The sequence below is a fragment of the Carassius carassius genome, chromosome 35, assembly GCF_963082965.1.
Source record: "Carassius carassius chromosome 35, fCarCar2.1, whole genome shotgun sequence".
NCBI lineage: Eukaryota > Metazoa > Chordata > Actinopteri > Cypriniformes > Cyprinidae > Carassius > Carassius carassius.
In genome coordinates, this window is record NC_081789.1 from 24210906 (window position 1) to 24229433 (window position 18528).

General features: G+C 37.0%; 2 protein-coding genes across 6 annotated transcripts in view; one reads left to right on the forward strand and one right to left on the reverse strand.

The window, feature by feature from the left end:
• The window catches only part of LOC132116289 (gamma-1-syntrophin-like), a 45253-nt gene extending 33584 nt beyond the window's left edge, over positions 1-11669 (reverse strand). For 4 of the 5 annotated variants that reach the window (XM_059525064.1, XM_059525065.1, XM_059525062.1 and 1 more), the window contains exon 1: positions 11348-11669. The gene's annotated coding sequence lies outside the window, so the exon portion shown is untranslated. Of the gene's footprint in view, positions 1-7547; positions 7674-11347 lie in introns of all 5 variants that reach the window. The other variant, XM_059525063.1, reaches the window with a different exon arrangement.
• Positions 11670-15780: 4111 nt separating this feature from the next.
• snai2 (snail family zinc finger 2) lies at positions 15781-18307 on the forward strand. The gene is made up of 3 exons (XM_059525068.1): positions 15781-16009; positions 16537-17049; positions 17212-18307. The coding sequence occupies exons 1-3, from the start codon at positions 15931-15933 to the stop codon at positions 17391-17393; spliced, it is 774 nt and encodes a 257-aa protein (XP_059381051.1). The 5' UTR covers positions 15781-15930; the 3' UTR covers positions 17394-18307.
• Positions 18308-18528: the final 221 nt, after the last annotated feature.

Here is an 18528-nt window from a genome sequence, read left to right on the forward strand (position 1 = left end):
CATGTCTTCATCCATTTAACTATCCTGACTGACTAAACTTCTCCGTTTTTCTCCGGCTGACACCTTTAACCTTTTCTTTGATAAAATGCTGCAATTGTAACTATAACTTGGCTGTTGCTGTAAAACGGTTTATTGTGGTCTCCACCAGTCACAGTGGACTGGAAACCCATGTACCTATCACCATCATAATGGCCAATCCGTCGGGCTGCCACAAAAGCTATTCATTTCCGCGAGACCCTGGTGCAACAGCAGCTCAAAGTGTTTAAATTTTTTACCAAGCAACCAAGATCCAGGCTAAATTACAGAGAAATGCTCTGGCAATATCTGCGGAACTGTATTTAGGGCTCAAAGGTGCGAGCATTTCACTCACATTTGCACCTATAAATAGATGCGTACTGTAAAATGTATTGAAGAGCATGTGCGCGAGTCACGGAGAGTCTTTAAGGGGATAGGTCACTCATAAATAAAGATTCTGTCATCATTTACTCACCCACATGTTGTTCCAAGCCTGTATGATTTCTTTCGGCTATTGAACACAAAGAAAGATATGCTGAAGAATATTTGTAACCAAACATTTTCCGGTTGCCATTGACTTCCATGATATTTTTTCCATACTTTGAAAGTCAATGGGTACTGTCAACTGTTTGGTAACCAACATTCTCCAAAATATTTTCCATTTAAAAAAACCTAGTGTACTTTTTGTATTGTAATAAACTAAAAAATTTTGCTTAGAAATGACTCTTTGTATTTCCTTTTTAAGAAAAAACACATTATTAGGTCAATTTCCATTGTAGTTTTTAATGCGCTTCTAAATTTTCCAACGTATCTCAACACACGCTCCTTGAGAAAATTGCAAGCATCAAGTGCTGGTATTTGATAAATGCAACTGCACATAAACACACTCTGTGATATAAACCTTTCCAGCGCTGCTGAATCTAACCATATGCAGTTAATGTTTCCTTTAGGAATGAATCTAATCTTCCCACGAACACCCGCATAGACTCAACAAGAAACAAGAAGTCAAACGGTTGGCTCACCACGCTGCTGTCTGTGACGTTGATGCCCTATCAAGGTCGATGTTTTTCGTCGGGTTTCTCTCAAGCAGGTGAGTGAACATGCTCCCATGAGATGTAAGCCAGAAAACCACATTTTATCTGTGTATTTCAAGACCAAGACACAGAGAGAGCAAACACACTCACACTGCTCTAGGCACTGGGCATTTCCACTGCCTGGAATCAGGGCAAAACAACACTGCTGTGTCACGCTACAAAGTGATTTTCAACCATAGTGTTTGTTCAAATAACACGGTTGTTTTCTATTTTATAGTATGCATAAAATGAGCTTATACTGGCTAAAATATATTGCTAGATGTATTCACATTGCTTTATTTCAGTAAGCAAACAATACAATAAATGATCCGATGCTTATATTTAGTGGGATAGTCTGTCAGCGTCTCACAGCGACACAAGTAATGCCCTGCAATTCTGAACAAAAGCATCCTTACAAATGCATTCAATCATAAATACTACCATGTTTTGTTTTTTGACATGGTCCATGTTACTCTTTAAATAATGTAAATACATCAACATTAATATGGTAACCAATCAGTTGCATAATATATATCATTACCAGCAAATTACAAATGTTAATATCTCAATTTGTTTTAGATTGGAATAAGATTAACTGAAGATCAAACAGAGACTTTTATGATATTTCATGCATTTTCATGCTTGCCCAACAATGTGGCAAACTGTGCTCAGATTATTAAAATAATTAATTTAAATAATTTAAATAAAATAAATAAATTAAGAAATAAGACAAAGATCTCAATAATATAATGAAAAATTATCTAATATATTAAAATGTGTTATAATATTTAATTATATAAGCATTTCTCAGCAATTACATTTAAGAAAAAATTGTAAAAGTATTATTATTATTTAAATATAATATAATAAATTGTAACAAAAATTATTTAATAATATTTCTAAAATAATATTAATGAATATAATATAAACATCCCATTTCTATTTTTACTAAGAACTTTTAGGAGAAACATCTGAGACAACATTATTCAGTTAAGTCTCAAAATGTATGAAAGAGCAACCTAAAAGTCTTTTTTTTGTGTAAAGACACAAAACGATTGGTCTGTGCAAGAAACCATTGGACAATTGACACTCCCAATTGAGATTGTATACAGTGTCAATTGTCACTTTGAGAGAGGTGGCGGTAATGCACTTATACGCGCCGTACATTTCAGACCGTTCAGGCGTTTTAGTGCATCAGACGTAAAAAACGATTTAAATACTGTTCAGTTTCTTGCACTAACAGATCATTTTGTGTCTTTACACATCAATGTATCATCACGAGCCGCAGGGTTTAATTTGGTTTTGTCTGTGTATGTTTTTTTGTTTTTGTTTTATTGTATGTTTTAGCCATGATTCCCATCCACTTGCATAGTATGACTAACAGACTGCAACGATTTGAGTAAAATATCTCAGTTTATCTTGGATGCACTGGGGGTAAGCCGATAAACATCTATTTTTTTGGGTGAACTATCCCTTTAAGATTTGCAAAACACTTAAACACATATTTGAGGATCTCATCTCAAACTTCAAAGTTTCATGCTTAAAGTAATGACCAGATAGAAATGTCACACCGAATTAGATCTGTTAGGCCTGATCAAGTGTTTCTCAGCTTTCTCGACACTATTGCTCTGTTGAACACGCTAAGGGCGAGCAATGCAAAGGTCACTGCAGAGAGCCTGGACACGGCATCACACTTGATTAAAGTTTCATCCCAGCTTCATCCTTTCACATTATCCTGCTCTGACATCTCATTGCCAAAAGCAACCTTGTCCTGCCCGCTGGGCAGATGTCTGTTCAGCCCTCATTAGTTAATACAACGGCGAGACCCGCTGGCCTATATCACCTCACCAAACCACATCGACATGGAGGCAACAATAAGAATGAAGCTCGGTAAATTAGCAAATGGCAGATTTATAGACTCAAGTCCTGACCTCTCTCTCCATGACGGATGACTTTTGGCGAGGCAGTGCTTGAAAGTACAGAGGAGGTGCCAGAAGAAACCTAATGGACACAGGAGACTCATTACACCCACAAAAATGGGTAATTACTGCCGCTGTCAGACCGAGCCGTACTGTTTATTCAAGACCAAGACAAAGTTTGGTTTGTTTATGAGTTAGCAGACTCTCTCTTCAATTGTCAGCGAGACCAGCCCATTAAAAACAGAATAAATTAGCTGTGTTGACATGAGACTAACTGGCACACATTAGTAAACATGGTGAGCACCGCTGAGGCAGATAACTTACATTTCTGATGACAATCAAGATTAATATTTATAAGGATGGACCTAATTTTGTTATGGATGCAACAACTGACACAAAATTAAGAATTTGAAATCTTTACAGAATCACTAGCAAAAAGTAAAAAATGTATTTTTAAACGTGCACATCATAGTAACATCGTGATATTTCAAAATGTGATTGTTCTTGGAGCTGCAGAAGTAATCTTAAGGCTCTTTCAACTGAGCGTGCTGCAAAAAAGCCAAACGAATTTGCGGTGAATGGTGCTTTCACACAGAGTGTGAAACAATTGATCGTCTGTTGCTAATTCATGCCTGCACAGTTGGTGGCGCCAAACAACAATGCATTTTTCCTCAGATATTTATCTCGTATATGGATTTAAACAGCATTTAGTGCTTGTAATAACTTCCGATTGTCATCTATAGTTGATTTTGATTCTATAATAGGTAGATATGCACTCTTTGTATGTTTAATAACACTAAACTGCTTATAATTTGTCATTAACATACTTTAAAAATACCATGAGTTGCATACATAACACATACAAAACAGCAGCTGCTCCGGGCATGTGATCTAAGCTCATATTAAATTGGATGGCCCATTTCATCACTGAGCGACGGGGGGAAAAAATCGACACACAGGAAGAAAAAAATCCTCAAATTTTCACGCCGTGAATGTTCACGCCAAGTATGAATAACCCCACTGGGATCTACTGTTTCGATTCGAAAGCACCATCGCGTTCAACATTCGCAACAAATTTTCGTGTTTCCGTGAGAAAAGGCCTTTAGGCTGTACCGATGAAAACAAACATCACCACGTCTGTAGTAATAAATCTAACTCATAAAATTATCATTATAAATGTTTAAAAACAGCTTAACTGATAGAACAGTCAAACACTAAAGGGACATTTCACTGTCATTCTGCTGGTCTGTGTTCATTTCAGTCAATACATTTGTTGTCCGAAGTTTTCATTGACTCTTTCTTTATGTGCCTTCACACCTGGCCCTTTGTTTCCGAACCTGGCTCATTACCCCTTGTTGCTCGGTTTGTTTGGGCATATGTGAACACAGCAATCGCGTTCATATCCGCACCAAAACAATCGGTCCGAGATCACCTGAAGGATGATGATAGATTACGTAAGTTCCGTGAAAAGCATTAGCTTTGTTGTTTTGCTAATACCTTAAAATGAAATGTGAATATCTGTGGGTGAGTATATCTCCGCCATTCAAAATCAAAACACACTTTTTTTATTTTATATTGCTTTTTTATTGCTCTTCTACATAGTAGGTGCATTTTAAAAATGTTTTCCCAATCAATCCTGGACTCCTGCTCAAAATTATAAATTAATATAATGACAGCTAAAAAAAAACAAAAAAACAATAAACCTGCAAAGCTGTTGTCGTTGCATCCTGATGGATGACAGCCATGACAGCTAAGTGGAATCCCGGAAAATAAACTGTGGAACTTTGACCAATGACAAAACAGTTTACTCGCGCATGACTTGTATTAATAAGTTTGATCCATTTAGAAACTTTGCCGTGTCAAAGTGAACCACACCAAGAATAAAAAGCAATATTGTAATAACTTGAATCCCTGTTTCGGAACCAAGCAATCGATCTAGTGTGGAAGCACCCTATGTTACATCTTTGCATCACTAGGTGGCTACAAGTGACTGTCCTTATGAGCGAGTCGTTTGAATCATACATTCAAGCAATTCTTTCAAAAATTAAATCATTCCAGTCAATGAACAAAATTATTTCAACTGATGTTGATTCATTCAGGAATGAAACAAGCACCTATCAATGATGCATTCACTTAAACAAGGATTCATTTACTTAACCAGTACAACTTTTGTATTATGTATTGTATTTGTATTTACACTATTAGCCTATAGCTTTTTTTATTTTGAATTAACATTTATTCAGTTTTCAATTTAATGTCACTTTCATTTTAAGTAATGTTGTGCTTTTGTCATTTTTATAAAAAATATTAGTAGGTCAAATAGTAGTAGAGTAACAAATGTCTTTATTTACATTTATCAGACGCTTTTATCCAAAGCGAATTATAGTGCATTCAGGCTATAAATGTTTTTTGGTTTTTTTTACCAGTATGTGCGTTCCTTGGGAATTGAACCCATGACCTTTAGCACTGCTAACCCAATGATCTACCACTGAGCCACAGCCACTTTATCGGTGAGTAACTGATTCATTCAGCAACATGGATAAGTAATTTATATTCCATGTATTTTTCTTTATTTTTCTTTTGCTTCAGGTTTTGTATAACACTGATCAAGACATCTCACGATCTTATTTGTGATCCTCATGGAAAAATAAATGGAAACTTTGCTGTAAATATATTGCAACTATATAGTGATATATTTGAATATACTATAAACTTCAACAGGCAGTCATGATGGATGTGACAGGTTCCATGGAACTAAAGAAATGTAGAAACACAGAGGTAGAAATAAGTAGTTCAGATCTCAGATCCAGTGCACAGGGGCTAAAAAAACTCAATGACTCTTGTTGCTAAAAACTGCCGTGCTGCCCTTGAATGCTGTACTTAACCCTCAGCAGCTCGTGAGACGCTGGAGCATCAGTGCAAGTGTGAATGAGAAAGCAAAGAGAGTTTATTATTCATGACCCATTACTTTATATTCTCGCCACCTGGCCGCTCAATCCCAATGCACTGAAACCCCACACAGACGACGCTGAGCTTAATGATGATGAAACAGTGAACGGCACCTCATTCCAAAACCAATCACGTCTCTAAAGGTGCTGCATCATTTTGAGGCAATCCAAGAGGCGGTTCTGTGTTTTTGGAAACACCCATTTTCAAGCCAATAAAATTTAAGGGTGAGGAATCAGCTAAACAACCACATAGCATAACAAAATGGGGTCTGTTCTAGAAACCAAGCAGCCTAACCTGCAAAACATGAAGTATCAGCCAAGAAACAAGGATCATCTGGCAACAAAAGGCTGATCTTATTACTGTGTGCGCTTGACAAGAATGAATGAGCATGACTGCCTGAAGCTATTGTACACTTTCGACTTTGACCATCCTTGCATGCACTGCAAACACACTACACATTTTGAAACAACTATATGCTTCATGACCATCTGCATCCAAATAAAGAAATACACATGCTTACACACTTTACAGCTCAATGACCGTGTAGACACATACACATATTCCAATGTGAATGTCTTACAGGCAACACTTTATAGGTTTCTTTTGTTAGTTAATATGAGCTAGAGATGAGCAATACTTCTAAAGCATTCATTAATCTTAGTTTAAGTTCATTTCAACATACACATTATTTCAACCAAGGTTGTACCTCTTAATATTAATTAATGAACCTGAACTAAGATGACCTAACAATGAACAGTAGTATTTTATAAAATTACATTTACAAAGATTAATAAATACTGTAACAAATGGATTTATTAGGGTTAGTTAATGCATTGACTAACGCTAACTAATAGGGCCTTATTGTAAAATGTCACCATTTTATTTTAATGCACTTTATTCACATGTTCATAAACTAGTCTGAAACATTTGTCATATTCAGATTAATGTAATGAAACGACTGTCAATATTTTGTATTAGTATTGGTCTAAAACTGTCCATGTTTAGATACTGTATATTTAGACCTGCAATGTCGAAAACTTACGTCATGTAAAACAAATGTTTTCGTATGTGTTTCACTCAAACACAGTCAGCTGTGTATAACTGGCATTTTCTAAAAAATTATATATATGGTCATGGACAAAGAATTATGCAGTTTGTCTGATTAATGAGGTGAAAGAGACACTTTTACCCCACTCTTCCTTACACCAAATGGCCAAAAGTGCATCCCAACACATATGTGCTTATTGAACATTTACATTCAAAACCATAGACATTATTAGTGAGTTGGTCGTCTTTTGCTGATATAACAGCCTCCACTCTTCTGACAGAGCTTTTTATAAGACATACACTGGCCAAGAAATGTTCAAGTATCAGTAACCCATGTTATTATGGATGCACTTTTAACCATGTTGTATATATTCAGAATAATGCTCATGCAATACATTTTTGACTGACATACCAATTGTTATATTCTATGCATTGAATTTTCTAATTGCAATGTTGCATTAGAGCACACACACTACTTTTAATTTACACCGGAGAGCAAAAGCATCAAAGCGCACCAATGTCATCATATCACTCTTATACGCACCCCATCATTTTCATTGTTTCTGCATTCTTTTAAGCTTCTTCCAAAGAAATCACTGCAGTTACAAAGGCCTCACCATCTGTCCCATCACACTTTTTATGAGAAATGTCTGCTGGATGCTTCCGCTGCCTGATGGATCAAAAGAGAACTTGTCAGTTACTATTCAGGGTGTGCTGGATAACCTTGAATGCTGCCACTGCTGCGATTGGAAGTGAGACAAAACGATAAACCGTGCACTGCAGGCATAAGCAAAGATTTGGATTTGGATCTAGCACCAATGGATCCTCTAAAGCAGGGGTCTCCAAACTCGGTCCTGGAGGGCCGGTGTCCTGCAGAGTTTAGCTCCAACCCCTTATCAAACACACCTGAACCAGCTAATCAAGGTCTTATTAGCTATACTTGAAACTTCCAGGGAAGTGTGTTGAGGCAAGTTGGAGCTAAACTCTGCAGGACACTGGCCCTCCAGGACCGAGTTTGGTGACCCCTGCTCTAAAGTGAATGGGTGCAGTCAGAATCAGAGTCCAAACAGCTGATAAAAACATCACAATAATCCACACCACTCCAGTCCATTAATTAACGACTTCTGAAGCAAACAGCTGCACATTTGTAAAAAAAAAAATAATAATAATAATAATAACAATAATTAAAATAAATCCATCATTAAGATGCTTTTTAACTTTTTTGAAACCATTGCTTCCGACTATAATACAAGTCCTCTATTCATAATAGTGTTTTCTCCGGTGATAAAGTTGAGAGAAATATATACTGATCAAACACTGTTTACAGGCAAAAACTGTCCAAAACTGTTTTAAACAAATTGGTATTTTGGCCAAAAGCAATGATAAAGTTAAAATGCCTTAATGGTGGATTTGTTTCTTTAAAACACACAGTTTTTTGCTTCACGTGATGTTAATTGAAGTTGTGTGGATTACTTGTGGATTACTGTGATATTGTGTTTTATCAGCTGTTTAGACTCTTATTCTGGCAGCACCCATTCACTTCAGAGCATCCATTGGTGAGCATCTGATGTAATGTCAAATTATTTCTTAATTCAATGGTCTACATCTTGGATGGCCTGAGAGTGAGTAAAATCTCAGCAAATAATAATTTTTGGGATTAACTGTTCCTTAAAGGGATGTTCAATTTAACCGGTTAACCGTTAACAAAACTTAAGAATATTGACCAATTAATACAATCAGTTAAACAGTTTAAAAAGTCATTTATTTATTATTTTTTGTAATTTATCAATATATTTCAAAACGTTTGCTGCATTGTTAAAATAGGCTACACTACACATATACTTTTTTGTTTGTTTTTTACAGAAAAGTAGCCTATTAATAAGTCGCATTTTATTATTTCATTCAGAAATAGGCCTAATGCCGACGTGAAATGTTTAGAAAACATTATAAAGTGAGTGAGTGACGTGACATACAGCCAGGTATGGTGACCCATAATCAGAATTCGTGCTCTGCATGTAACCCATCCGAAGTGCACACACACAGAGCAGTGAACACACACACACACTGTGAGCACACACCCGGAGCAGTGGGCAGCCATTTATGCTGCGGCGCCCGGGGAGCAGTTGGGGGTTCGGTGCCTTGCTCAAGGGCACCTAAGTCATGGTATTGAGGGTGGAGAGAGAACTGTACATTCACTCCTCCCACCTACAATTCTTTTATTTTTTAATAAACACTGTAAACATCGCTTATGGGAACAAACACTTAACACTTAAAAGCAAAGATTCTATTACATATTTAAACTGAGCAGTGTTTTTTTTTCCATATGTTTGACTGACTGTATTTTACTATGCTTAACTCTGTGTGCGAATGCGGTGCCAGCACAATCCCTTGATTTTTTTCCTTCTAACAGTGGAAGCAACTTCTCCTTTTAGTCATAAAGATAACTGGAATTGTGAACAGTTTGCCTTTATTTGTATACATTCACAATAAAAAAATATCTTTGTGCGGAAATTAACCTAAAGGAAAATAGGATACTGCTTTCTGTCGTCTGTTTCCTAACGCGCAGTACAAAAATGAACCAAAACTGCATTTTTCATTCATTTTCGTAATTTATTATTCAAGTAAAAATATATTTTTTTGTATAGGCCTATTTAAATTATTCGCTATATATAGCCTAGCTTTATTCTGTTTTTCTCCAGAAGCGCTGCAGGTGGGTGATGTGATATGAAGACCATGTGAATCCTCATTAGTGAAGAATCCACAAATGTGTGCGTCAGAAAGGGAGACAACAGAAATTCCCAGTGTTAGGGGTTCTCCGGGACCAGGTTTTGGAACCACTGCCATAGAAGAATCATTCTTGGTGTCAGTGAACAGTTTTTAAAAGAACATTTTTTTTTCTTCCATTTTAAAAATCTAAAGAACTTTTTTCCTGCCGTAAAGAAACTTTTGTGGGACAGAAGGATAAATGGAATCATCAAAGCCAATAAAGAACCTTTATTTTTGTCTGTAACAGGCACATCAAACATTAAATATTCATTAAAGGTATATGAATATTGATAGCATGACTCTCGTTAGAATATAACCCTAAATGATCTCAGAAGCATTTCTTTTAATGCTCATAAAACCATAAACTCTCTCTTATTCTGTGCAACAACAACAACACAAATCTATTTTTGTTTCCTGCTCTCTTGACAGAATAGCTCAAGACAAAAACTTGACTCCCTAATTACCTGTCTGCATATATATTTCGGGTTCAGAGAATTTTCCTATTGTTATAGTTGCATAAAACGCAAGACAGCCTTAAGAAAGATGCCTTTTTAAGGAAGGGAAAGCCACAAGACATTCACCAGCTGTCTACAGGTCACATTCAGGTTGAGTCAACAACGCACATAGCACAGTCACTCCTCCCTCGACACGGTGAACCATTATCACTATATTTAAACAGTGTTTCGTGTTAATGAGGCACTATAGGGTGTATGTGCGTAATGAGCAATCTGTCGTAGATCACGCTGGCAAAACATTATTATAATGCTGGCCTGTTCATGTTGAAGACTTCTCTTGATTCTAATTACTTAGTAGAGCGAGAGAAATACGTAACTGGTATAAAGGATATGAATGTGAATACATGCAACACAATCACAGATGGGTCTGAACAAAAAAGATGACAGCTGACCGTCTAACACTTGTGGTGCTAAGTCAAGTCAGTTTTATGTCTACAAGTGCTTTCGGCATATTGTTTCAAAGCAGCTTTACACAAAAAATCTCTTTGGGGATGTTTGCATGCCAAATATTAACAAGCTACATCATATTATTTAAATGAATTGTTCAATCACATTAAACTGAGGACAAATTGGGTGCTTGAGGGCATGCAAACCCTTAATTAAAAATGATGGGCGTCCCTAAAGACTCATCTTTGAAGGGCTGCCAGCCCAAGAACAATTTGATAGACAATATTTAGCACATGGATGAGAACAAGGAGGTATGTGCTTTATTGCACCTGATGTGAATGGAAGATCTGACACAGCAAAACATGCATAAGCTGGCTGTTCTGTGCTCCAGCATCTCTAATGCAGTATTAAAGCCTTCACACACTCATCTGTGTTCTCAAGTTTAGGCAACAAAGCCTCGTTTTTAAGAATCTGGATGAGAGTTCACTGAGATTCTGGATCTCACTCCTTCATTTGTTATCTCCATAATTTGATCTGTTTGAATAGTGACTAATTTGGTTAGAAACACTTATCAGAAAAGCTTACCAAATAGACAAACGACGGGTCAGTTAAAATATGTGCATCTCCAGTATTGCATTAAATAGAAATCCCACTACTACTTGTTATAAATGCTTACCTGGTATTCAACTAACAGGTTGTAATTTGCAATTGGTTCCACTCATTCAAGTTCACAATTCTTCCATCCCTCTTGCATTTGTCATCATTGTCTATGCGAAAACGAGTGATGATCAGCCTCCGGATCATAACGACCACTAATGCTCAATCTCCATCCGCAACCGCTTGGGAAAATCCTCCAAAGCGAGTCCTTTAAACTTGCTCTTAGTTTATATTCCCACAGCGGGCGATACGCATCTGTCGTCTTGTTCTCCAGCATCCTCCGCAATCCGAGCCGTGCAGCTTTCCATTTACATATCTTCTACTGTCGCTAGGCATCCTGAGCAATAATAATGACCGGCTGAAAACCACAAGTAGCGTTGTCCGATTCTTTGAACCGGTTCTTCTGAATGATTCTATTGAGCCGATTCGCAAAGCGTGTGCATGCGAAATCACTCGCATGTGGAAGAACTTGGATGTGTTCGAAATGGATAGGCACTGTACTGCACTTTGCGCAATATATATATATATATATATATATATATATATATATATATATATATATATATATATATATATATATATATATATATATATTGTTATTGCTATTGTTTTTATTATTTCGAAAAGCATGCTACACACATTAGTCAATGTGGCATGTGTAATTTAGTAGGCTAGCCTATGTGGAAAAAAAAAAAAAAAAAAAAACGTTTTTTCGGCATTTTTTAAGTAAAACGTCTAAACTTTTGGTTGTCTGGTCCAACAATGAGAGTAAAAACCACTCATATTAGCCTACTTACAGTTCATTTGTCACTAAAAATCAATAGACATATTGTGTGCACTACACATGCAGTGCACTGCCTGTATAGGGTGAATGCAGGTAAATTGGGTCACTTTTTAACACTGTTTTAGCACAATTTGGCAGATGCAAAACATAGGTCTACTGCATAAACACTTAATGATGCAGAGTGGTAGGCTTAGGCTATATTTGACTAAACAGACCAAATATGTTCAGAAAAGCATGCTTCCATATTCTTCACAGTAATGGTTTACTAGGCTATGTAGGAAATGTAGCAATATAGTGTATATAAAATATACTGTGCAGAATGCAGTAATCATCCATGCCTATCCACAGAAATATGTTTTGGATCACACTGAGGTGGATGATGACATGTAAAACAACGCGATATCATAACTTAATTATAAAGTGGCTATAAAGAATAACTCAGGGTTTAACTATAACCTAAATGTAAAATAAAACCTCAAGCATAGGGACAATTCGCAAACATTTGTGAGCGATGACTCAATCTTTATGGTTTAGTGTTTTGAAGCGGTTCGTTTGAAACCAACCGCCCAAATGAACCGATTCGCTAAGTGAACCGAACGTGCCAATGCTAATCACAAGCGCTTTTTCCGTGTGTCTCTCTCTCCTCTCCCCTTCATTCCTTCACTGTTCACCGACGCTAAACCTCTGTTTATTTTAATCTAAATATATTAGCAGAACATGTAGGCTATTAGTGAAAATCAAAGCTGATGGGGATAAGACGCGGTGCACAAACGCAAGAGAGGGTGGCTCTTTAAGTCTCCATCATGTGCGTGATTCTCAATGCGGTATTATTTGGTGAAGGAGGCAGAGGAACCCACGGGCTGTACGAGAACATTCCCCACAACGCTTTACATAAGCAACGATGTGTCTAAACAACACTGCAAGTTACCAGAGCTATTTCAGTTTTAACAATGGGACTCTAGCTGCAAAAAGAGAATTCTGAAGAGCTTTTACATGTATTTCACTAAGAATAGCAAGTCAGTAACACATGCAGTCAGCTTGTGCTCTATCTGCTCTGGTTTTCTTGTTTGTTTGCATTTTATCCATCACTGATTTTAATTTTAAAAACAATAATTAGCCTAACTTTGCCTCATAAGTAATTAACCCCCTTCCTTCCATTCTTTCTTTCTTTCTGTTAGATTTTCTATTGATTTTCAGTATCCAAGGTGTAGTGTTTAAAGATCTGGGCTGATGTTGAAAAGGTTACAATTTTGACTCCCACAATAGGTTATCCATGTGCGATCGCCATTGTGCCTTTGAGCAAGGCACTTAACCCCAGGTTGCTCCGGAGGGACCGTGTCTGTAATAACTACTGTAAGTCTCTTTAAGTAAAAGCGTCTGCTATACTGACTTGCTTAACATTGATATAGAACATATTGAGTCATGAGGCATACTGCTGGATATCTATTCCCATTGCACTTTATCTAGAAATGCCGTTACTATGATCTCTTGAACCAGAGGTTGTGAGGGAGCCTGATTGTGCTGTGCTCACATTTTATTTCCCCTCTCTCACCAAACACAATCCAGTCTCTGTTCGTCAGTACATTTATCAGGCCCTGTGTGATTGGAGTCAACAATGCATGTACAAACATTTGTCAAGACTTCTTGACATAAATAATTGCAAATTACAGGCAACTGTTTGCAAACAATTAAAATGCAATACTGTATTATTTTTGTGTAGAAATATAATGCAATATATTTTCTCTAGGCTATATTGTGCTGCGATAACACAAAGTGCTAAACAATATTTTTACTGTGCTTTACTGTCAAACACAGACTCAGAAAAAATACAGACAAATGTATTCTTGTCATTGAGAACAGAGAAATTAATGCCCTTGCTTTTGCGGCGCTATGAACAATGGATACTACCTCTATTTCTGTAATTAGTTTTGGCAGATAAGAAATCTGACTTAGGCTACAATTAAAAATTCCCCCAGAAGAGGTAGAAATCTGCTTAGCGTGTGCCTGTTTTAATTACTCAAGACAAGAGGCCCTATTGAGAGCCGCTTTATTTATATTCACAGCAGATGTGATGATGGTTATCTTTTAACTTCATTTGATGGTTATTGATTTGACCTATTATTCACTTTTCTTAGTGATGCATCTTGAACAGCAAATTAATCCAAATATAATTTTGTATACCGTTTTCCGTCAATCAGTCTGTGCCAAATATATATATTGGTCTCTTTTGGTCCAAGTTTTCCTTAAGCACACCTTAATCAGGTTATTAGATGCCATGTTGAATGTAACGTGGATGAAAACAAGGTCACGTTGGTCCTAGATCACATAATTTTCACAGCTCAAATCAACTTTCAAAACTGATTATGATTTTTTTTTTCACAATGTATTTTTATCTTTCACAGCCTCGTTTTCATCCCGTCAAAAATTAAATATGGTGCTATCCTTAAAGTCTATAGGCTACTGAGCCATTATAACCTATCATCATTAACTCTGAAAACACTCTTTGTCCTTTTTCACTTCTAAAAGCAGCTCTCCAATTATGCATAGCTTCTAGAATGTACTGTATGTAAAGAGGCGCTAATGGCTTTTATCAGCATACAAATGTATGACTTTACAACTCAATAAACAGTGACCTCAAAAAGTAATTGGACACTCGAGCCACACCTAAAATGTATTGCAGACAACAATATATAAAACACAATTGCATTTATTTTCATAAAAATACAACACAAACTAGAAACACGTTGAACTGTAAATTTATAGTTTAACACCCAAGAAATAGGCCTAGCACTTCTTTGGACTTTTGATTACTATACTCAACTTGATCAAATGGTCCATTAAGTCATATATAGCCTAATTTGTGTAAGTTTAGCAGGCAAATGTATAAGAAAAAACGTGCTGACATTTTTATCTCTGTATTTAAAACACTTAATTTATTAAGCCATTTTCTTTGTTTATACATAGAAAATGAATAATAACACGAGACCTAATTAATCTTATTCAAAAATCAGAGGTAACTCGTGTTCGTACTAGAGTTTGGAATCACGTAATACTTGAATTAGTAATTCGCGTGAACACAAGAGGGCGCTAGTGAACTGCGACTAAACTAGACTCTGTGTTCTATCTTGAACGTTTATATTGGATTTACATTTTAACTCTAAATCCCATAACTACATTTATATGAAATTCCTACTTTTGAAAACACATCTTTAAACTGTTGGATCTGAAAAGTGACATAACTTATATTTAAACATTACTTGTGAGAGTTGACCAAATTAACACTTTAAGGGAAACATCTGGTAAAATGAAACGCCACCAAACCCAAATAAAGACTATAATGTTGCTGTTTTTGAAATTCACAAATCAGTCAGGACCAAAAATTAACAAGATCTAGCCTACATTCCCTTTTATGGGCTATCTTGCTTTAAACATTCAAGAATAATGGCATTACAACAATCTGTGTGCTCTGACCATCTGTGGCAAGTCTGAACATTATTTCACCTCCATACACATCCCTAGCGTGAACACCTGTCTTCCTTTCCCTGGTCGCTTCTGACCGCGCCCTCTACAAACCACGCCTCTATTTCGATTGGACCGGAGCTCATGAATATGCAAGTTTAGAACGCTCGGCCCCTCCCTTTGCACCTGATTGGAAGTATTTACTAGTTTTTTGCACTGAGGCGCTGGAGTAGAGCTGCACTGCACTGGAAGATGAAGAAGCCCTGTCGGACCGAGCAATAAGGATTACAGTGATTTGACTTTCTAAAAGAGAAGAGAGGACCTTTATATCTGCCAGTCGACTTTATATATATTCCAGGATGCCTCGTTCATTTCTAGTAAAGAAGCATTTCAATGCAGCAAAGAAACCAAATTATAGTGAGCTGGAGAGTCCAACAGGTAATAAACTTGATGATTCTAACTCCTAATAGTGAAAAGTTAAAGTTATTTTGTCAGTTGCAACTCTTCGTTAAAGTTAAAACACGTTAAGTTGCGACATATTAAAAAGATGAGGCTAATGAGTTATTCAGTTTCATTTCATAACTTTGGATTTTAATTGATGCCACTTTTAGGACTGTTTTCCAAAGTATTTACTTTGAAAATCCGGTACAAATGCGTATGATTGTTTTTTGGCGAATGATACTATGATATCATCGTTGTGAAATTATTGTCTGAATGTAACTCAATGTAACGGAGTTAATAAAAACTAGTTGGTGCATATCAGTTAACTATATAAATGCTCTAGGGAAGTACAAATACTCGTTTTCTCAATAAATAAGGCCATATATCTGCATACATAGCTATAAAGAAGGAAACTGCATTTGAAATAGTTTCAGATTTTAAAAATATAGCATGTTACTTCTCAAGTTTTTTATGTCAAGAACCCAGTGAACTAATGCAATTGCATTTCCCCCCTTTTATTGCAGTGTTTATTTCTCCATATGTCTTAAAAACCCTCCCGGTGCCTGTTATACCTCACCCTGAAGTGTTAAGCCCGGTGTCGTACAACCCCATAACAGTGTGGACTACCAGCAACCTGCCCCTGTCACCCCTGCCCAGTGACCTGTCCCCCATCTCCGGATACCCCTCGTCCCTCTCCGACACATCCTCTAATAAAGACCACAGCGGTTCAGAGAGCCCCAGGAGCGATGAAGACGAGCGGATACAGTCGACCAAACTGTCAGATGGTGAGAAGTTTCAGTGCAGTTTGTGTAACAAGTCCTACAGCACGTATTCCGGACTCATGAAACACAAGCAGCTGCACTGCGACGCACAGACCAGGAAATCATTCAGCTGCAAGTACTGCGAGAAGGAATACGTCAGCCTAGGGGCCCTAAAGATGCACATAAGGACACACACGCTGCCGTGCGTTTGCAAAATGTGTGGGAAAGCTTTCTCCAGACCTTGGTTGCTGCAGGGACACATTCGGACGCATACAGGTGAGAAGAGATAATGCACACTTAAAATTCTTGTTGCATGCTGCAGATGGATTGCGTTTAAGTATTTTGCACAATTTGTAATCAATAATTGTATTAGACAATGCATTGCATGATGCAGCAGTATACTCCATTATGAACTGACATGACTTTTGTGTTTAATAGGTGAGAAACCCTTTTCATGCCCCCACTGCAGTCGTGCATTCGCAGACCGGTCCAACCTTCGAGCTCACCTGCAAACCCACTCAGAAGTGAAGAAATACCAGTGCAAAAACTGCTCCAAAACCTTCTCTCGCATGTCGCTGCTGCACAAACATGAGGAATCTGGCTGTTGCATTGCACATTGAGACTCTCACACACACATTCACTAAGTGCCTCCGATTGTGAATGTGTTCTCGGATCTGCTCTTCCTGTCAGTATACTCATGATAAACTGGATACGAAGTGCAAATGCATCCGATTTAAAAAAGCACCGCCCTAGGGTCTGTATGCATGAAGTGTTTTTGGAGTCATTCAGAGATCAGATTCCAACCAAGACGCTACCCGCTAACAAGTTAAACTGACCCAAAACTGCTTTCCGCTTTAAGATTGGTTCCTGGAGAACCTTCGACACCCCCAGAAAGCAAACGGCACAAAACAAAAGACTGTTGGTCTTAATTAATTAATTAATTGACTAAGAAGCCTTTTCATTTCAGTGTAAACACAGATTCACGTGCCCGTCATGTGCCTTCCATTTTAACAGTATTTGCCCTGTCCTGGTCGGGTTCATGTGTACTGTACATTTGTTTACGGATATGTACTATTTGGGAGGTTTTAAACATGTAGCCTCTCCAATAAGCAATAATTTAAATGCCTGTGACTGAATGTTAAATGGTTAACAGTCACTTTTTTGTTTTTTTGTTTTGTTCTGAGAGGTAATCGGTCAGACATTTCACACCGTAGATGGTGGCACACCAGTAAGCTTGAGACCAAAGGAATAATTAACGCCATGTTTTTAAACAGGGAACAAGTGCAAAATGACGCTTTCTTGAATTCAAAGTGTTTAAACTGTTGTGCTATCATAACACAACAGCAGATAACCAGCACTCAAGACTTGCAATTTTTTGCCAATTTGCCTTTTTTTCATCAGGAACTTCAGAGATCTTGCCATGTAATTGTTTTTTTGAATGTATATGACACTGATATGATTGTACTTTGTATTGAAAAGTGTAAACGAATGGTATGGTTTTGTACAAAAAATAAAATTTACACTTTTTGAATAACTCTGCAACGGTCCGTATCTATTTGGCATCCATGTTGTTGGGATAGTTTGTTCAAAAATCAAAATTAAATCATAATTTACTCACCCTCATGTCATTCCAAACATGTATAACTTTCTTTATCTGGGGAAAGAAGAATGTCTCTTGAAAAAAAAACAATACAATTAAAGTCAAAAGGGTCTAAAAAAAAGGCTACTGGTGATAGTATTTTTGGGGGGGGGGGG

Bases quoted from the DNA above. Each gene is read 5' to 3' on its own strand.
- snai2 (XM_059525068.1), top strand. From the start codon at position 15,931: ATGCCTCGTTCATTTCTAGTAAAGAAGCATTTCAATGCAGCAAAGAAA. The intron at 16,010-16,536 runs GTAATAAACTTG...CTTTTATTGCAG, and splicing joins TGAGCTGGAGAGTCCAACAG to TGTTTATTTCTCCATATGTC. The intron at 17,050-17,211 runs GTGAGAAGAGAT...TGTGTTTAATAG, and splicing joins ACACATTCGGACGCATACAG to GTGAGAAACCCTTTTCATGC.